Source organism: Melanotaenia boesemani, chromosome 3 (assembly GCF_017639745.1).
Source record: "Melanotaenia boesemani isolate fMelBoe1 chromosome 3, fMelBoe1.pri, whole genome shotgun sequence".
Taxonomy (NCBI): Eukaryota; Metazoa; Chordata; class Actinopteri; order Atheriniformes; family Melanotaeniidae; genus Melanotaenia; species Melanotaenia boesemani.
The window spans coordinates 36,726,128-36,748,246 of record NC_055684.1 but is presented as its reverse complement, the minus strand read 5'-3'; the positions used below and the strand labels follow the sequence as shown (position 1 = coordinate 36,748,246).

General features: G+C 39.2%; 1 protein-coding gene across 1 annotated transcript in view; it reads left to right on the top strand.

Annotated features, from left to right (window-relative positions):
* The first annotated feature begins 20,088 nt into the window (after positions 1–20,088).
* lrig1 (leucine-rich repeats and immunoglobulin-like domains 1) overlaps positions 20,089–22,119 on the top strand; it is a 33,255-nt gene continuing 31,224 nt past the window's right edge. Inside the window, exon 1 of the mRNA XM_041979670.1 lies at positions 20,089–21,205. Coding sequence (XP_041835604.1) covers positions 21,003–21,205 — 203 coding nt within the window. The 5' untranslated portion in view covers positions 20,089–21,002. The remainder of the gene's footprint in view (positions 21,206–22,119) is intronic.

The window sequence follows — 22,119 nt, the reverse complement described above, 5'->3', positions numbered from 1 at the left end:
GACTAATTCACAAACTAATGTGACACCGTGTTACTCCGTGTAAGCCAGAGCATCAGAAAACTTGGCAGTTCACCTTTTGGATGAGACTGGGTTGGAAAAGCAGCTCACATTTTCTAGTGGAGATGAAACAATCAGCGTTGGGCGGATAGTACGACAATCAGTAGGACATCATGCAGTTGGATGACATATAAACAGAAGAGAAAAAACTAAATATCTTCAGAAAATATTTAATTTGTCACATGCAAAACAGCCCAACCGCCCAAAACTATGCTATATGGCTTTGTGATATTTCAATCCAATAGCTGCTTCTATTTTAATATATTGAAAATATATTAAGACTGCAGCTTGTTTAATCTAAAAAAAAAAAAAAAAAAAAAAACTTTTGTTGCATTCAGGTGTCTGAATGACAAGCTATGACAAACGACTGAGCATTGTATGAGGATATACGGGAGATAAGAGCAGTTGTGTTGGAGCTCAGGGGAATGGAGCCACAGGTGTTAAACAGCTAAGCGCTTTAGCCGCTCCAGGGGGAAAAGATGTTATTAAACCAGGAAGGCGTTTCGAACAGCCCCTCTCTGCAGGGCAGCTCAAAGCCCAGCGGTCAGAGGTCACCGTGAGCTGCAATGGAAGCCATTTGTTTGGCTGTCATGGCTCAACAGGTGAGCTCTGGGTGGGGGACCCGGCTTCTCAAAACAATCTCACCCAGCAAGACAAAAAAATAGCACCGGAGGCTCAGCATCAAGAATGTCCACCACACACATTCACTCACTCACCACACACACGTCACAACAACCCGTGTTTTCTCTTATTCCATCCAGCGTCCACACTGTTTGCTTTGAAGCCATGTCTGAAAAATGCTGAAGAAAGGAGAAGGAGAAAAGATGGGAAGAATAACTGTGGCCACCATCAGTGCACAGCTCAGTGTTTGTTTTTGTTTGCATGTCACAGGGTCAGGCTTTTTTTTTTTTTCTTTCTTGGTTGAGGTAGACAGCAGAGCTGCACCTGTGCTGCAAGTGCCTCTCTGGTTGCTCTAGCTGAGTTGTTTTGTAAAGGATCCAGCCTTTGAGCTTGGGCCACAACAGAATAATCATCACGCTGAACGCGTTGCTGCACACATTCCTCTTCCTTATAGTCCACTGAACAAACTGTGTGGCCTGGGAAGCATTTTCTATGGAGGCACTGCAGCTCGTTTATACAGCCTTTGGGTGACATCCACATTTTGACAATAAAGCCTGATTGCTTTCTGACCATAAGCTTTTCTGAAGCCAACTGTCAATTATGACCTTCATTTATGGGCAAGCAATTGTGTGTGGTTTAGAGTGGCCTTTTTAAAGTTTTGAAAAATGTTTCACAACTTTATCACAAAAGAAAAAAATCTTTAAAGGAATGCTTAAAAGTGCAGCATGTAACACAGTGAAAGATCAATGACAGAAAAATTTAATATTTAATCACTGTTCTAAAATTACTTACATCTTTATTCTCTTATAATGAGCCACTTATATCTATTTGATGTGGGTCCACAAACATGATAGCTGCCATATTTATGCAGCCTTTTTACTAAGGCGTCTCAGAGTGGAGAAACAACTCTGTGTGTGAAGTGAGAACCATCTGAGCTTTAAAGGGTCATTGTGTGAGAATTACTGCTGGAATCATGTATAGCTGCCATATCCCAACAAGCCTCAACAACACCGATAAAAGCATGTCATCCGATAGTTCATGGTGTTCACTCTGTTGCACACAAACAACTCACTTATGAAGTTGAATGTTAACTTTATTCACAGCCGTCATATTCACAACAACGCAGTTCACCTATTTCCGTTTACGTCAAAAAACCAGCAACCAGACTTCCGCCCCATTCACAATACCAGTATACATATGTGACCACCATGAAACAAATACAGAAGTATTAACCAGTAACACAGTTACTGTATTGGCCCACATCTGCATACGCAGTGGATTGGTTTCTCAGAGGACTCACAAATACTGTGCACAGTATTCGTGATGTGTGTTGTTACTCCTATCACGTTTACTCGCTCAGTGTTTTCCGTGCACGTGCTCCATTTTCATCTGCGTGGTTGGTTTTCAGGTGCATGCGTTCTAGAATAAATGAAGGCCTAATCTGTCAGCAACATCTTACAGGTTAACATTTAAGTAATAAATAAATAAGAAGGCAAATAAATATATATATAGCCTATAAATAAATATTTTAGGACATAATGAATTGTTACAATGAAAGTGGTCATCCAAATTTTGTGAAAGCAAACTGAAGTCTATATGTTTTCACTAACAATTGTTTGCTGAGGATGATCCTGCTCCAAAAACACTTAAACTTAAATAAATAACCAAATCATTTGTTTTCTCAGTGTTTCTTCAGCATCATTGGCTGTTTCTTTGACTTACATCCTCTTCATAAACTGTAAACAGTTTGGACAGACACACATTATGAAACCAGGGTGGTGAGATGATATAAACGCTGCGTTATGGTCAAGAAGAACATGGCAGGGTTGATGTAGGACAATATATAAAACAACACATAAAAATTAATTGCATGCTGTGTTTACTTGCACTCGGGTTGGGATTTACCCAGTTAAACGTGAGGTAAACTTTACTCACAAACAAAAAAAAAAAAAAAAAAAATGGCATTAAATGAAAATAAAGAAGTTCTATTTCCATTAAGTTGGCTGATTTTTGTGATGTTTGTCTATTATGCATTTTATATCTTCTAAAAAATAGATTGTGGGTACCTACAAGTTACAACCCCATTTCCAAAAATATAAATTATAAAAAATCTAATTTTAAAACAGAATGCATCCATCCATCCATTGTCTATAACCCTCACTCCAGTTCAGGGTCGTAGGGAAGCTGGAGGTTCTCCCGTCTGTTAACAGGCGAGAGGCGAGCAGCAGGAAACAGCCATCACATCTTTGTGACTTCCAGTTGTGTTTGGTAGAGCCTGTTCCTTTGTTTCATTAACTCTCGCCATCATTACACCTGGTTTGTGTTTGCTCATTAATACACCTGCTCTTTGTTTACTGATGACTCCCTCTGTATATATACACCCCATGGTTTCATTTCCGCCTTACCAGGTCATTGTTGTCAGCTCATGTCCATCCTGTCCCGGTTGTCTTCCTGTTTTCGTAGCTTTACTTTGTCAGTTTTTATTGTGGTTGGCTGTCGGTTTATTTTGTTTCGTTTTTATTCTTGTTGGTTATCCTGCCAGTGCAGCACCTTCTGTTCTGTTAAAACAGATTTCTTTTTAGGTCTGCTTGCCTCTTGCTTCATCCTGCATTTTGTTCTTCATCAACACATATTTTATTCCCAATATAACATAAAAAAAAACATATCAAATGGTGAAACTGACACATTTAACCATTTCTTGGAAAATAGTTGATTTTGAATTTCATGGCAGCAACAGATCCAGACCCGGCAGAGGCGTACCCCAGTGGGCAAGGCCCGCCCTTTCACAAGTCAGGCCCTCCCAGCCAATCTTTTCAATATAATTTTCATTTATAATCATTTAACAGTTATTTTTAATGTTATTTTTCATACTGGTACTAAATGAACAAAAGTAGATTCAGTTCCCTGTTGAAACTGACACATTTTACCATTTTATTTTAAATTTCATGGTAGCAACACATCTCTAAAAAGTTGAAGCAGAGGCAACAAAATGGTGGGCAAGTATTTGGTGCAAAGTTAATTGGCAATAGGTTAGTGCAGTGGTTCCTAACCTGGGGTCCAGGACACCCCAAGCAGGTCCCCCAAAGAGCACAGAGGGTCCCGAGGCTTTAAGCATTCAGAGCTATTGTAACTAATGTTCACACATTGTCCCTTTTAAGAAAGAAGCGTATATGTTGTTAATTTAACTTTGGCTTTATGGAAGGACTCAGTCAGAATACAGTATTTATGGTGAGAATCTCACTTTTGAAAGCATAGAACCAAGCGTGGTTTCAGCACGGAGAAAGACGGGGGTCCATGGCTTTGCAAGTATTTGCATGAAGGGGGTCCTCAAGAAAAATTTGTTGGGAACCACTGGGTATAAAAGGAGCATTTCAAAGAGGCAGAGCCTCTCTGAATCAAAAGCTGGGTCCTGCATTAGACCAAAATGGGACATTTCTCTTAAAACCTGAGCAACTGGCCTCCTCAGAGCTGTCAGAAGAAGAGGGGTGCTACTTTTTACAGATGTGTATGCCATCAAATTCAAAATGAGCCCAATGAAAAAAGATATCTCATCTGAACATCTGAAATGTTGTCTACGCTTTACTGACAGTAAAATATGGCTTTGAGAGTTTCAGATTAATTAGATTCTGTTTTGAGCGACATTTTACACAACATCCCAATTTTTGTGGCAATTGGGGTCGTAAAAGGAATAGAAAAAATCTCTCTTTTCTTTTTTTTAAGCAAATCATTGCATTTTAAGAGAAAAATCCTTTACAAGTTTACAAGTTCAAGACTTTCAACAATTGCATATTTTTCCAATTCAGTCCCAAAGCAGCATTTGATGCTGAATCCCCCAGAACCCCAAGCTTTGATCACAAAACCCTGGCTGCCTTTGGTAGATCCGTCTACATGCAGAAAGAGATTTCACACATCTGACCTGCATAGGAGGCATGCTGTGAAGAAACATCTGCTGTCCAAAAAGAACATTTGAGTAAAACTGTAGTTGGAAAAATGTCATAGCAGGCGTTATTGGAGCAGAGTGAAGGCATCTTCTTGGGGAGAGGAACCTCATACCAGCTGTGAAATGTGAAAATGTTTTAGTTTGGGGTTATATCTCTGCCTCTGGGACTGGGCAGCTTAAAGTCAGTGATTTAACTATGAATTCACATGAAGACCATCTGTCTGAATGTTAAAGTTGATCCAGAAGTGGACCTTTCTGCAGGATAGCAATACAAGCACATCCACAACTTGAAGGGAATGATCAATTTGAACATTTAAAACATGCAAGAAAACTGCTAAAAAGTATTAAAAACCACTTTGTATAGAGTGGCCAAAAATTGTCAAAGGCCAAGGTCATATTTATTTATGTAGCACATTTACATAAAACTAAAGTTGACCAAAGTGCTTCACATTAAAAACAGGCAACAGTATTAGAAAATAACATGCAGAAGAATTTAAAACTTAAGTACAAAGTGCCACTCGGTTAACTTGAACTGAAATCCAATGAATCAAAATAAGTCTTTAAAGCTTTGAAAGCAGTCGGTCTTGATGTAACATTGATGGGAAGTTTATTCCACAACCGAGAAGCAGCAACAGAAAACAGTTTCCTCAAATTTCCAGCCTGGATTCAACTGATTCCAGGACCTCAGGGATCTGAGGGTGAATATAAACAAGGTCAGCCAGGTGTGATAGAGCCTGTTCAAGACCTGACAAGCAATAAAGTTTTAAAATATAACCTTGTGCCGTGTGGAAAAATATGTAAAATACATTAAATAATTATTTTGTTATATTAATTTGCTCATGTTTTTGTTAGCTAAATTAAATAATAGAGCTTTACTTTTTCTGTTAATTAAAATGAAATATATGTTTGGTAAAAAGAAAAAAAGAAGTTAAATCATATTTATCTATTTTTCTTTTTTTTTAAGTGGAAAAGTATTTTTCATTTTCATTAATTCATTTTTGTTTTGTCAAAACACGTCACTGTCACTTATTTCTGATAAAATCAAATGTTTGCTTTTCCAAGGAAAGTATCTGTTTAATGTGTTTAATGAGTGAAATATGCTATATATCATCTTTAACCATAGTAAACCATCCTCAAGAAAATTATCCAGAAATCCAAAGCAAGCAAGTAAGAAGACATTCGGTTTAGTTTTCTTGTCTTTCTTTCTTTAATCATCATCAGCACAAGCAGCCTCAATGGAGGGAGTTTACTTATATAAATGGTCAGAATATTTGTTCCACCACTGACCCCCAGCTGTCAATGTATATGAATAGACATCATTCCAGCTCCTTAGTGGATAACTCAACAAAGCCTGTTCGGTCAGACAGCAAATCAGTCTAATAACAAGCGTGAAGTTATGGTCCAAAGCCGAACACGACAGTGCATTAGATGAATTATCGGAGGCGGCCATGACTGTTTGAAAGCTGTAAAAACAAGGCTGTACACATGAAAACATCTGTTGTGTGTGTGTGTGTGTGTGCTGGAGTGAAAAATACAGCAATTTCAGTGCAAGAAAAATACTTGGAACATCATCATCTCAATTTTCCAGCAGTCCCCAGGCTCAGCAGCACATGTGCAAGTGCACGCACACACATGTGCACACACATGCTCAAACACATGAACTTTGCCATCTTAATGGGCTCTGCAATAGAGATAATTATGTCTAAATTCAGGTGTTTAAAGATAAATGAGCAATAGTGAGTAATGATGGCTTATTTCCCAGAGCAGTTTTGTATCAGTGCACATGAAATAGAAACTCTCTTGTAGCATTACATCTAAAATCCAGCAGCCACAGCAAATTCTTTTAATATTGTTTATAAAATATGAAGGAAAAACTGAAAGTCTGCATTTGTTGTTCATTGTTACCACAACAGTCTTCCTGGTTCTGAGTCGCTGGCCTGCAAACCAGACAGTGAAATAAAGAAGGGTGTTTAAGGGGGACTTAATGCTTTGCAGGTTTATGGAAACCTTGCCATTGACATGCAGGAGAGTGTTTCTGGGTGATTGAAAAAGCAACTGGCAGCCTAAAAGTAGAAAAGACAGGCTTAGTGAATGAGGTCTTGAAAAACATCCTGCAAGCACTTTAACTAACTTTACAGCCTCAAATGGAGCAAAGAAGAAGAAAAAAAGTTCCTCTTCAATATGTTCTTGTGTTATTTTTTATTCCATTGCTCCTTGTTTAATCTTTTAGTCTTTTCCCTCTAAATCTTCTTGTCTTTGCCTCATGTTTTCTTCACTGACATGTTTTCTATTCCTTTGTTTTCTCTCCTTCTTGCACACACAAGCCTGCACACACACACACACACACACACACACACGGCAAACAAGTCTGGGACATGCAGGTGTGAGGATTATGTAAGCAACTTATTCCAGGTGCAGATGAAATGTTTCAGCTATAACAAAACACTGAAATGCACATTCCAGTGCATTATTATTCTTAAGTTTCATTCTAATCATCTCAAACGCAAAGCACTGAAAGGCAGATTCAAACATTTCAGGCATCTGTTGTTTAATTAATATGCAAGAGAGACCATAAAGACTCCTTTAAAAGGTTAAGATGACTGTAAAATCTGTCATGATTCATGGTTTATGTTCCTGTGTTTTTGGTGTTTTTGGTTCCTGCTCATATGTTCATCTGGTCTGATTAGACCCACCACCTCACCTGTGCCTTGTTAATGCCTCAGTGTATTTAAGTCATCTGTTTTCAGTTCCTCCTTTGCCAGTCCGTTGTTTGTTATCACTTAGTGTTCTTTCTGTTGCTGTTAGATGTGTTCATGCCTTGTTTAGTTTATGGTCTGTGGTTTAGTGAGTTATTAGTTTATTAAAACCTTTTACCTGCGATGCTCTGCCTCTCGTCTCATAAGCTTGCACTTGGGTCCCCACATTCGCGGCACCTTAACAAAAATCAACTTTTTTAATAGCAGCTGCTTCCACAAAAATAAAATATGTGCATAAGTGGTTGCATAGCGCATGAGAGGATGCTATGCTGAACATGTCCTGCATTTAGAAAGGGATGGTCCAGACTGATAATCTTCTAACCTGAGATGGAAGGGGCAAACTTAACATAGAGTCAATAGTCTATCACCAGATGCAGACCAGTTTTCATCAATCTGTGAAGTTTTTATGGTTTATTGTATGAGTAGTGGTAACTGGTGGTATTCTATGTTTTATAAATACACGGGTGATGTAAATGTATGGATGATGTCACATGTCTTCTAAATCCAGCATTAAAAGGATCTGTGACAGAAATCCGAGTCGCGGATCTAAGTCCAGGCCAATAAAATTAAATCTCCTTGCTTTATGGCAAACGTAAGGGTGACTTAAGAACGTTTATTTTTAGCTATGCTCCTTTACAAAATGCAGATTTGGCTCTGGTGGTTGGCCGGCCCAAACTGAAAAGTCTCACCATCCCAGTGGATTCAACTTTTAAAGAGATATTTATGTTTGAATCGTCAGTGTTGGGGACCTCAAACTTGGGTCCTTGAGGGCCAGTGTCCTGCAGGTTTCAACTGTGTCCCTGCTGCAACACAGCTGATTCAAATAAAATGGGTCCAACTGCTTGTCAAAGTTCTGCACAATGACCCTTTAATTTGAGTGCTGAAGCAGGGAAACATCTAAAACCTGCAGGACATTGGTCCTTAAGGAGTTTGAGATCCCTGTTCGACCAGTTTAACCCATGACTATTGCACCTAAAGAGGGTTTGGTATCAACTGTCTGTGACTGACCTGCAGAGGAAGGAAGTTAAAGTATCCCATCAGTTTGGTGTGTGATAGTGTGAGCATTAAAGTTTGGCTCTCTTAGGATATTAAGAGTTGTTTCATAACATTTTCATAAAATTTAAAAATGAAATTTTAACTAATATTGTTGGTTCAAGGTTCAAGGAATCTTTCTTTCCCTGTGAGGGTAATTTGCTGTGCAGCAAGCAGTAAAAACAGTCAGTGCACAATCACATAAACAACTATGAAAATCTAAAAAGACTATGATAAATACATAAAATAAATAAATAAAACAGAAAATAGAGCAACTTGTTCAACAAGGCCATGGCTGCAGGGACAACATATTATTTGTGTCTGGTAGTCCTGCATTTTGCAGGATGTACCTGCGACCTGATGGAAGCAGCAGGAGCTCCTGAGCCATGCGGTGGCTTTGAGGATTGAATAGGCCTTGCTTAGGATGCTAGTATGATACAGGGCTGACAGGTCATTCAGGTTGATCCCTGCAATTTTCCTACAGTCTTACAGTCTCCCGCAATCTGTTCTTATTTTTGATTAAATACTGTGGTGCTGATGTGTGAGTTTTCCCTCAGAAATGCAGAGGAATGTAAGTATTAACCCCTTAATTAATCCTTCTCTTTTCTCTTTTCTTCACTCTTTTTTTCTCTTCTGTTTACTCTCTCCTCCCTTTTCTCATCGTTTGATGATGGACAGGAAAGAAAAGTTTAAAAAAGTCAGTAATAACCCTTTGATGGCTGTTGTCAAACATTTTTTATTTTTATTTCTCTTAAATTCATTTAACCCTCTGGTGCATGAATTATTACAAAACAGTACCACATTTTTGTAAATAAAATATTTTACTTCTACAGACATGCACATTGATGCTTTTCTGTATTTTAATCTTATTTTAACTTTTACTCAGTGTGTTGATTTTTCTATTTGATCTTTGAAAATATTGATAAAATAATACTTACTCTCAAATGTAAGTTGCTTTGGATAAAAGCGTCTGCTAAATGACTGTAGAATAGAATAGAATAATATCTTGTAATATTAATATAATATAAATTTTCTATAAAAACACCTGGATCATTTTCTTGTCCTGTTTATCACTGAGGCAAACTTGGTAATTACAATGTATGTATATATACTATATCAAATGTAGTTATTCTTTATACGTGGCAGAGTGTTGGTGACTCACTAATGTCCAATGAAGTTGCTGATGTACGATCCACACCCATGCACACATTTAAAAACAGCCTTTAAATATGTGTCTTCTGTAGTGGACACCATGCATTAAAGGGTAATTTCATTATATTTAACCTTATTTGTGTGTTAAAGTTTTATCTAAGTTTTATTTGACTTTATTCTATTTCATTATCTGTTTTATTTCTTTTTTCCATGTATTTATTTATTTCAGATAATTATAAATAAATGTAAGCATTAAGGTGTCACATAAATGACTCTGCACTGCTCAGCCTTACCAGAGCGGCTGTCAGCTGTTTGGCTTGTTGGTGAATAGAAACTTTGATACTTGGCTTGAAGCAGTCAGCTAATGGGTTTTATGAGGAGTCCTGAATAATAGAAAAAAAAGTGGGGAGGGGCCTCTTTGCTTTCTTACATCTTGACAAGTTTCTTTTGCAGCTGGCAGAAGCTTCACTAATCTTTTCAATCGAAGGTATTTCCTGTCAGATCTAAAAAAGAAAGGAAAGAGGAAGATGAAAAACAGGTGACTGAGAGAACTCTCGCCAGAAAACTGGTGGCATTTTTACAGTGGACTGTACATGTGTTCAAGCACGCACACTCATGCTCACACCTGTAAACGGGTCAGTAGACCGCAGACAAAATGTTCATCCGCATGCCTGCATGTACACATTCAGGCATGTTGACATATACACATACATAACAGGCAGAGCGTGTGGAGAAATACAATGTGACAAGCGTGCACGTCCATAGAAACCTGTGTGACAGAAACAAGCAAACATACTGAGTGGTGGCTTCGCAACAGAAATATGCTGACAAATAAAAGTCAGTTTTAATCAAGCAATTTGTACTAGTCTATATTATGTAGAGGAGGCCGTAATCTAAACAGGTTCAAGCTAAAATCTGGTATGAGCTCCTCAAGGGACTAAATATATTAATACACTAGTCTGACTCTTTTTAAAGGTTCATGAGCTGCTCTACTGTAAATTATTCTGTTAATTTAGTGTTTTTTTCTCCATGTATTGATATGCTGTTTTATTTGTTAACCATACCTAAGCCCGTAGGAATAGTCCAAGCCAAACAAAGACAGCGGGATATGAAGGAAGTAACATAAAGGAAAGGTAAAAGTCTGGTCGGTGTTAGACGGCTTGTCACGCTTCTGCTCTCAAACAGTTTGAGGTACCCATCCTAAATAAGCACATCAAATTCAGCACAGGAGGATGTAAACGCAGGTGTGTGTGTGTGTGTGTGTGTGTGTGTGTGTGTGTGTGTGTGTGTGTGTGTGTGTGTGTGTGTGTGTGTGTGTGTGTGTGTGTGTGTGTGTGAACAGAAATGGGGAACATCCGGCAAATTTGACATGTATAATTCACCCATAAACCGAATCCTTTCTTCATGTCTGGAGCACAAAGGGGTCAGATTGAGCAGCAGGAGTGAAGGTTGTGATGGAAATGATGAAAGAAAACACTAATGAGCAAATGAGTAATAAATGCAACGTGTCTCATGCCCACAGCGGCAGGATAAAATGTTAAAAACATAGGTCACAGATGTTCGTATCTCATTATTAAACTGTATTTGATGCCTCTGCTGAGTCTACATATTGATATTCCATTATGAATAACCCCCCAAAAAATGTACAGACCATTTAAAACCACCAGAAAAGTTTCATCTTTTTAAACGTGCCAAATGCTACCAGATCATGGAGATGATGTAAAGAGCTTGTGTGCCAGGTGCTATCTGCTTAATAAGTTTCAGGATTCACACCTGATGAATCTCACATGACCTGCAAAGTGCAGACAATTTGCAGCAATTTGGTGTGTGTGTGTGTGTGTGTGTGTGTGTGTGTGTGTGTGTGTGTGTGTGTGTGTGTGTGTGTGTGTGTGTGTGGGTGTGTGTGTGTGTGTGTGTGTCTGTCTATGCATTTTGGGTTAAGATAGTGTGCTCATTCGCTCACATGAGTTCTGTACGCCACAGTTGATTCCTGAACTGCAGCGTTCTTCCAGTGTCTTGGCACAGAGGAAAAACAAGAGAACTTGAAGATGTATTTAGTGATATTGTTTGTCCCATAACAACTTTTGCATAAAGATGTAAACCTGAGTCTCCTCTAACTCTGTTAAAGTACTGAATGGACATCAGAGGCAGCAAACATCTGTTAGGCAGGTTAAACAGCACCTTCAAGATCTGTCTTAAATCTATGAAAGCTAAATAAAAAAAGTCTTTTGTTGCTGTTTGGACAGTTAACAGATGCAGATAAATGGTACATTTTGTCAATGCCTTATCAATCATTTTCTGTCCTCGCTTTATCAGCTAGAACCAATAAGAATCCATTTTCAACATTTTGGGTAAAATTGAAATAAAAATTTCCTGCAATCTCTCCAGAGTCATTTTTACATACTTCTAAACACATGCTGCATTCCCCACTGCCTGGCAGTGCGCACGCACACACACACACACACACACATTTTTACACAATGCACACAGCCTTCAGCGCTGCTCTGTGGGTTTTAAGTGTGCATAACATGGCAACCATTATCCTATTAGCAGCAGCAGCGGCCTGGGGGCAGGCAGGGGTGGGGTGAAGCAAAGAAACTGGAGGTACAGCTAACGAAAGCAGCAGCCTATAGGTAACAGGAAGAAGCAGATGCTGATGAGAGAGTGAAAGTGTGTAGGTGAGTTTAGCAACATCATTAGAGATATGGATACCTGATTAACTAACATGAATTCATAGAGAGAGGGGGGAAGGGGGCTCTGTTATGAAAAAATAAATACCCTCAAAAATCTGAGAATAAGAGCTTGGATTTCAGCATGGGGAAGCCTGCTGGGAGAAGAACATCCCTGTACCATGCATGCATTTGAAAGCCCCCTTAAAGTACTTAAATTCTTTCAGAGCTTTGGGAGGCCTTGCCATGCTTGATTTGGCATCTGCATATCCTAGCTCCTTGCCCAATCTTCCCTTTGAACTTCCCAAATAACGGACTTCTCCAACCGCTTCATCATGATTGATTAATCTGAGGTGTTCTTCCTTTCTGTCACAGACCAACCCCAGGAGCTCCTCGCACAGTGGGGGCATGATGATGGGCTTACACAATCTCTGTGCTCTCTCTGCTCCCAATTACTCCCCCACCCCCCACTTACCTTCTTCTTTTTTCTTCCTTCCTTCCCTCCCTAACTTCCATTCCTCACTTTCTCTCACAGCTATGCCGTTCCAAGCTCCTTTCATAAAGTCTTCTATTGAAGTCAGGGAAAAAGGCTCAGCAGCAGCAGCTGGTCACTCTTTTCTCCAGGGCAGGTATAGAGGGGCTGGGAGCTCTCTGCATGAGTGAGCCCCACTCCTCCAGCTCCATTCAGCTCTGCCTTTGCCTCTGCTATTCACCAAGGCTCTACTTTGTCAGGAGCAAGGGAGTGCAGGAAAAAAAGGGAGGGATCAGGCTTTTCTCTTTGTTCTTCACATGGCTATACAGGCATTCCTAAAGCCTCGGCTAATGAGTTGGCCACAGCGTTGAGAGTGGAGAGAGAAGCAGGTTAGTAAAAGGAAAAAAGGTTTGATTTATATGGCTTCATTCTCTTTGCTGATGGAATGCCAGTCTTGTGTTCATTAACCAACTGGGTGGTTCTGCTTTGTAAGGGTATTTGCATTGTGTGTACCTGCTTCAGAATATTTAATGGAAGAGCACAGCAATTAAAGTTGTGGTTTTACTCACCAGTGTATTTGGTTTAGAGAGGAAAAACAATGTTCTTCTCAACATTTCCTTCTTTCCCAGTGGCTAGTAAACACACATTTTTTGTGGCATCAGTTAAAGCGCTGCCTAATTGCCATTTCTCCACAGCTAATCATACACTTAAGCTAATGTAATGACGCTGAATGAATTGCTCGTAAACATATACAACACACACCAAGGGGGAGGCCATATGGTTCACCAGTAAATGGGTATCCAGTTACCACAAATAAATTCAATTTTCCACCTCTGGCCCGTAGTTCCATTTGAAGCCCTAATTGAATTTAGACTGGCGGACCATTCTGATTTAGCCACTCAGTGGACGTCCCAGCTCTGAGCCCATGTGTAACCAACCATGAAATGTGACAGGTCAAACAAAGGCCTACTGACTTTACATTTCATGGGGTTAAATAAAGTCATTTTGAGAGTTTTGAGGTAGAAAGCATTTTTGATTTGGAACAAGGTGCATGCTGGGTTCGCTGAGTTCAATATGCTTCTAAAAGTGATGAATTTATTCTGTACAAAGACGAAAGCTGGGTTTGAACCACTTCAGCGAATCAATTTGAAACCAAGACAAAAGAAAGAATGAGATTGGGGTTTTTTTTTAACTGCAAATGGGGCCATGCTTAAAAATAAAAAAAGACTGGAAAAAAAAGTGAAGGCAGACAAAAAGCTGTTTGGCCGCTTCAGCCTTGCAACACAGAAATCACCTTTCACAGTTAAACAAGCACATTCCTCTTCTTGGACATGACAAAAACTGTTCCAGGCCATCGCTTCTATTATGAGATATTCTATTGACAAGGTCTATTTAAAACAACCACAGCCGAATACACAACAGAGTCACCTTTCCCCAACTCGCCTGTCAAAGAAGCAGTAAAGCAACAAGCCACGACTTCAACTTTGTCTCAGCAGGGTGAGGATGTCAGCAGCGTAGACACAAGTAAACACCCGTTGAAAAGATGTGGAAACTAACTGCCATTTTGGTCCTGCATTCAACAATGCATACCTTCACAGCAGCTGACACTGGGGCTTGAAGGATAAGCACAACAGACAGGGCGAGCTTCTGTAACCCCACCTACGTCGTGATGGAACAGGTTAGGGAAGCACCGAGGGTTATCTCTCAGTGCTCTGCCGTTGGGTTGACAAGCCGCATGTCTTACTTGCCTACTGACAGGAATTTGGCAAGGTGAAGCCTGACTCACTCCACTTGACAAACATTGATGAGAACTGTAAATGTTAGCACTCTTTCAATATAGACAGAAATAAAAACAGAAGAATAGACGGAGCAGCGGTGTTTGGACACCTGCAGCTCATGTGATTACATTGAACACAAACAGCTGCAATACAGTTGAGCCTTTTACTTTACCTCCATCATGTCAGTATCATTCATGATTGAATTTAAGGAACTTTTTAGAATTAATGAATGATCGATGCATCTAAAAAGAATGCTACCGAATCCATGTGTAACAGGTACCATATTTCCTTATTAGTGCCTGCGTAAAATTATTCAGTTCAATTCAGTTAATTTAACTAAAGAAAACCTTATTTGTCCCCGAGGGGCAATTGGTAGTCATCAAGAAAAAACAAGGATCAGGACAGAAGAAACTAGTAGCTGTGCAAAAATGACATAGTAGAATAAATAAATAAAGCAGTAATAAAACGAATAAGTATAATACACTAAACACAATAGTATAACAAAATAATATAATATAATATAATATAATATATGTGCAATATGCCATAAGGCATAAGTTATAGCATCACAGCAGGACTCCATTTATGTTTCATGGGCAAATATGTTGCACTAAAAAAGAATAGCGTACGTTCCAGAAGCAAGCATGTGTCATGTCTGACAGACAGACAGTCTAACTGGTTTATTGTGAATAACTGGCATCAACTAAAGTCATTCTGTTGAAAAAAACCTTCTAAAGGTTCAACACAAGTCCCAAAAAGCACGGTTATAACACCTTTACTAGTTCAGGACTTATTTCTTCCATTTTTACTTCTGCTAGAACAGTTTTATACCAACAGAAAGGTATAAAGTCACCACATATGATGGACCTGAGAGATCAGCGGCAACTTAGAGACTTTCAAAAGTCTTTGTTGTATAAAAAAGACAAATATAAAAATTGTGTTTCTTATACGTTAGAATACTTGTCAGTGAAACAAGCTATTTTTTCTCTTTTAGAGTCTCATCTTTTGCTTCAAATGTTTCCATCTGAATTTCACTTTTCACTGCTTGAAGCATTTTGGGTTATATTTGTGTTTCAAAAGCCAAGTTTTCCAAATGAGTCCAGGTCAGTACGGGATAGTTTGGTGAAGCCGGATCTCGTTCGTACCTTTGCCCGGTAGGCGGCATATCAAGAGTCGTTTCCATGCAGAAACATTAATTATTAATAACTTATATTAGTACAATCTGCTGAACCATGAATGAAGTTCAGGTTCAGATGCATTGCCGCCTGTTTCAGTCTCAGACGTTGGTGTTTGCTTGGTGTTTGGTGTAAGTTCCTACACCTGTCATGAATTTAAAAACTACCCAAGCAGATTCTACAAACTTCCGGCTGCAACTACAACATCATACTCATCATTTATAAGTTAATTAAACTTTTATTGCTCTAATATTTTGATTCTGAAATCAAATAAATTATCTGTTCATCTGTGTGGATTTATTAATATGTATATTCTGGCTGTCATAAAAGGAAAAGACATGTCTAAATATGCTAGATTAATAAATTTAAAACATGTTTAAGCAAAAAAAAAGCAGTAAAACTATGAGGAAGTATATTTATTTATTACAAGTACAATAAAATATACAAAGAACTTTACTGTTTGGCCCAAATTTGGCCTTGAGTTGCAGCGTGAGTGTGGCTGTCAAAACGCAGCCACATCACTACCACATGTGGCCCAAAGGAAATTGCCATAAGGAAGGATTTCTGAATTAGGGCCACTTCTGGCCCACAAAATACTTACAGTAATCAATGTTCAGGCCAAAATCTGACATCTGGACCACATGTGGCCCACAGGAGACATGCTATAACAAAAGCCAGGCTGGTAACTGACATCTGGTCCACTTCTGGCCCATACAACACTCGCCATAACTGAGCCACAAGTGCCAAAAGTAACCTGGATCGGCCTAAACATGTCTGCTATCTGGGGTCTTGGCTATGTTTGACATTGCCATGTAAACAAAGGAATTAATGGTCAAATTGTGACACAAAGCACACCAATGGTATTACACTAATTGATGCAGGAAGCCAAAATTGTGGTTATCATAAACAGCACAGTCAAATGTCTTAACCTTGGAAGCTGTTTTCCCTAAAAGTTTATTTTCAGGACCCCACAAAACTAATTTTGCATGTAAATAAGGGTGCAAAAGCATGGAAAAATCTGTATTTGTCAAAACATCTGTGTACATATAGACAGGGACTGAATCTGGATAAAATGAATATTACCACCTGTTTGTGTATTTGCAGCCACTGTCTCCAATTTACAATATCAAATGAGCAGAGTTTATTATGAAATAAACTTGTAGTAAACAATAATACTAACATGTGGTTCAGGTTTTTCAGGGCTGGGAATAGGAGAAAATTGATGTAATATTAGCATTTAGCAACCCATTATTAGCTGTATGATGAAGCAGCTAAAAGCAGGGCTAACTGGCATATTTAAACATTCCAGTAAACTGAATCAGATCATACCATTTTAAGCATGAGTGTACTGGGAAAGTGAGGAGGGGTGTAATATAGCTCTTTATTTAAAATAAAGACAATCATGCTGCATGATTTGGTCTTGCTTCACTTCCCATCATCACTCATGTCCTCCACCTCGTACACCACGTTTCACGCATCGTAGCAGGCAGCCTGGTATCGATGGAAATGCCCAAACCGTTTCTGCTTCTCATTAGCAAGGCATTTCCAAAGTCCTGCAACACCCGTTAGCCATTCAGTCCCTGTATGATGAGCTGGCCGGGCTTCACGCCTCTCCATTTTATAGTTGATGAATAGCTGCAACAGATGGTTTGTTATCTTTGAAGATTCCGGTAAGAAGAGCGTGATGAATCGCTCCAGGCGTTAAACACCCCCCCTCCCCCCGAACAACCATGATATTACCCTTTCAGACATGAAAAAAAGGTAAATTTGAACAATATGTAGTTGGCTTATCATGGACGCCTAAAAGAAGCTACTGCTTCCACTTTTCCTGAGGCAGGTCTGGAATCCTTAAACAGTCCTGCACCGACACATAAACACCAACATAGATGGTGTTAAAAACATGCAGAAAGAAAGAAACACATGAGCTCGGGGTCATCTGGTGAAACCATTATCCTCTTTACTCTCATGACAGACTCACATCCACTCTTCTCATAAGTCACATCTTTAACTCTGCAGCATGTGAAGGAAAATTCAGATTGTAGTATGAGATGTTAACACTTTCATTAAAATGTTCTTTCTTTTCATGGTGTAAAAATGAGGAAAGTGGTACACTGGTAAAAAAAAATGTATAGATGGAGTTAGCTCATTGCATTATTCTGGTGAGAGGTGATGCTTTCAGCAATGTTTCTCTGAGTATTTGTCTTCTCCTTCCTCCACCAGACTGTGCAAAAACTTCCAGTGTGAATTTCCTCCAGCTTGGTGAAAACTTGGACCATAGCTAAGCGACACATTGTGATGCTGCTCTAGATTGTTTTCTTTAATAATTCTAACCTTGGGTATTGGCCTTGGAAGAGAACTGTCCTCTCCAAGTGCCCTTCTAGTTAAAGTTATTTGTATGTCAAGTCATCCAGAGCAGGTCATCCATCAAATAAATCACATTAAAAGACATGTCAACAATCCTCTCAAAATAGACCCCCAAAGTACCTATGTCCACATTCCCAGTCTTTTAAAGGAAGACCAAAATGTAGGGTTGAGCATAGTTTGGATAGCTGTGAGATAGACCTCCTCCTGTATAGAACACAGATGGCCTAAAATAACAAATCAGAAATGATGAAGTAAAAATGAAATGGAAAGTCAGTCTGGAGAACTAAACATAATCTAAAACTAATTTATTAGTGATTTCAGAACATGTTCTTTTCAAATATGAGGTTCAGAATAACAGAAATATCCTCCATTCCTGAGTTTTCTGTCATCATGTTTTAACAAGGTCTCATTTCTCAGATATTTTCCTTGCCTCCATGAGCTGGAGGCATCACCTGTAGGCTTCTTACTCACACATGATGCAATGTGAAACCTTTGCCTATTTACTGGAAGGGGAACGTGGAACGGGGCCACTAAACTGCCTGCAGAGCTACAGGTGTGAATATCTGTGTCCTCGCTCTGATAGTGATTAATGGCAATGAAATCTGGGCGTTCGCCCAACACGAAGCGATCACAATAGGTCTGACAAAAATCAATCAAAACAATCTGTCAGTGCCAAGAAAAAAAAGTGATGAGAAAAAGTGTTCATGGGGCCAGGAGGCTGACAGCACCCCTGATTTATCACAGATGTGCATTTCTGAGACGGCAGGCAAACATCATTTCAGCATTTGGTAAGAATTTTGTGCTATCATGTGGCCATTACAGGATGCTGACATGGTGGCGAGACCAGCCTGGATGGATGCAACACACACACACATACATGCATGTGCTCAGGTACACTCACACTGAATATTTCCAGGCTTTCTAAAATGCATAGTCAGTGACGAAAGAGCTACTTTAATTCAATAAAAAGTGATGGTAAGGATATTAAAACCCTCAATTACTATTTAAATTTACAGCATTATGTAACAAAGTTTTAAAGTGGTTGTTTTCTTGCAGCTCATTATGGGATACAGTTTGCTTTTGTTGAGGTATGCAATGATATATGCAGTAAGTAAATTTACAACCATTGTGTTTAAGTACAATTTTGCTGAATTTTTAAAGTTTATGCAGTTTTACACTAAGCAGCAAAAGTAGATATAAATGTGTTTAACTGAAAAACTCTAGTTGCTGGGTCCAGATTTAATTCTAAAACATACTCACTTGACATAATAAGGTTGTATGAATGTGCAATACATTTGTACACATTTAAGATAATAAGTTATGGTTCATTTGTGGTTGATTAAACTGATTCCAGCTGCAGCATTAGTTATTACCGTATATGTATTTGCATGTCAAAATGTATAATCTAGTTCTTATCATATATCTGCGTTATCAGAATAACTTTTACATAAATCAGAGTGATTCTATCTACAGTGAAAGGTACTTTTGATACGTTTTAATACTATTTCTTTTATGTATTTGCTTTAGTGGAGGACTTACTATGACAAGAAATTTACACCACAGATTTTTTAAACCGTTTAAACTTAAGTAAAAAATGCAGAACTTGGTAAGTTAAATTAATTCCATAGGTATACATTCATCAAATGATTTAGCACAGGTTTATGTGTTTGTAGAGTTTTTTAAGTGATGATAATAATGAGTGGTGGACCTGTTAAGTCTTTCGGAAACATCCTGATTGAAGAGTTGAGCAAGAGCTTAATGTTTATTATTTCCTCTCCGGCTCTTTTTTTTTTTTTTTACATGTAAATCTTGATGACAGAACGGAATTGTTAGGGCATTCAAACCAATTATGTTATTATGGATTATTATAATACGATTACAGAGCTTGATCTGGGTGATTGTCCCTTTAAGAAGTAGTGAGAGTGAGGGGAGGTGGTGCGGTTTCACACCCCGGGGTGGGAAACATGGGCGGGACCAGCGACCGCTGAGTGACAGCCACTCACAGGCTCTTCAACTACGCGGTGCGGGGACAGCCCATAACAACCAATCACGTCATGCCCTCAAATCCCTTCAGCCAATCAGAATGAGTTACGGGAGGACCCTTGAATAGCTGTTGTGTTTCCAACGTGGGACTACGGAGCGATCACCCAGGAAAAAAAAAGGAAAAGTAACTCGGGAAAGGAGAAAACTCATGGTGGTAATTCACGGTCGGAAGGAGGAGGGGGACCCTACTTTGCTATTAATCGGATGGTCGAGATTTTGTGAGCACAGACTGCACCTGATAAGCTGTTTGTTGGGTTTGTTTGGATGGGACGGAGTGCGCGTTTCAAAGTTGGATGTATGCTTGTAAAGTGCTCCGCAGATTGGGACGATATGCATCGCTCGCCTTGAGAGATCAACGCTGGAGATTTCATCACTCTACCTGCGGCTCCTAACTTATTTGCTGCAGATTTCACTTTATGGTGGACAACTTTCGGCACGGTCAGAAGTTCCTGTGTCCTTCTTTTCTCTGAGTTTAAAACACTTGTGCTGCTGTTGAGCACATCAGTTCCTAACACTGGGAGCCACTCGGGCGCAGCGTCCTTTAACGTTTATTTTGGGGATTGTTGTGTGTGCGGTTTTTGTTGTTTTTTTTAACGTGTAGCCCCAAAAGCAGCGGCCTTGTTGACAGAGGAGTTTTTCGCCCTTTTATGGACACGCTCTTGAAACTTAACTTTAAGTCCAGGGCGACGCACTAGGCGAGTTATGCTGTGAATTACCTTTGATTTTTAAGCCCGCGTCGGACTCCCGAGGAGAAAGTTGGAGCTCAGAAATGAATGCTGGGGTGGATTTGTGTTAACAAAGTTGTTTATGTTAACCTCTGTAGTACAAGAAGACATTTAATGTGGTACAGAAAGCTTCCACCTTTCCAGAAGCTTCATTAATATTCCACTCTTGTGGGGCACAAGGAGAGCTCGGCGGCCGCGCTATTAAAGCTGGATACAAAATGGCGGCGTCCCTGGGACGATTTGGATATGTGTCTCGTTGCTTTTTTTATTTAATGTTGTCGCTCGGACTGTTGAGCAGCTATGGATTGGGCTGGGACACGCCATGTGCCCTGAACTGTACCTGCAGCGGAGATTCAGTGGACTGCAGCAACCAGGAGCTGACGGCGACGCCTCTGGACCTTCCAGTCCGGACCGTTTCCTTGTAAGTAAAACGCTTTAGGTGCCCCTGACTATTTATTGACCAGCCCATAACGGGTAACACTGTCAATAGAGAAAGAAAAGTCAGAAACAACATGGAGTTTAAAACTTTATTTTTTAAGTAAAGTTGAGCGGTTTGTTTCCTGGGATCCAGTCTTGAGGATTTTTGTGACCCTGCATTTAGTTGTTTATTTATGTCCGCTATCTAAAAAAAGAAAAAAGGAGTGAAGGCAGCTTTCAGAACAGCAAAAGCAGCTTATTTGAATAAGTTAATTTTACAAGAACTCCCTGTTAACCTATGAATGTGTATATATAAGCCCCCTGGAGGTCCCTTCACCCACTCTGGAGACTAATTTAATCAGTAACAACCATCATTTCTTTCCCAAGTATTCCTCAGACTTCATGTTGAAGTTTGATTAGGATTGTTCATGGATTAAATTTAGCAGTGATTCACCACATGGAAATGAAAACACTTTTGAGTTGAATTCTTGGCCCAGTGCAGTATTAAAAGGTGTTTGTTTATTTTTTTTATTATTATTTGTTCTCGCATATTTAGTTAGGCTCAAGATCTGAGTTTGAAATCTATCCACATTTAGGTTTTAATCATCAGTAATAAATAGATCTGTTTCTGTTCATGTCATTTCTTGCAGGATACCTTGTGAATTACTGTCCGGCAAAACCCATTTACTTTCAGAAGGTTGTGGGTTGTCATCGCCCCCCTTCAAGTCAATTTTTAGATCCTTTACAGCTTCTGATTTATGTATAGCAGCGTTTGAATGCAGCTTACAGAAGATGTTTTCATGTTTCTAGAGATAGAAAGAGCAAACTGTTTCCTTGGAGTGAGTAAACAAACATGCCATAACAAATAAACCTCTGCATTATTCAGTCAGACTAATGACAGGTATTATCCACATTCTC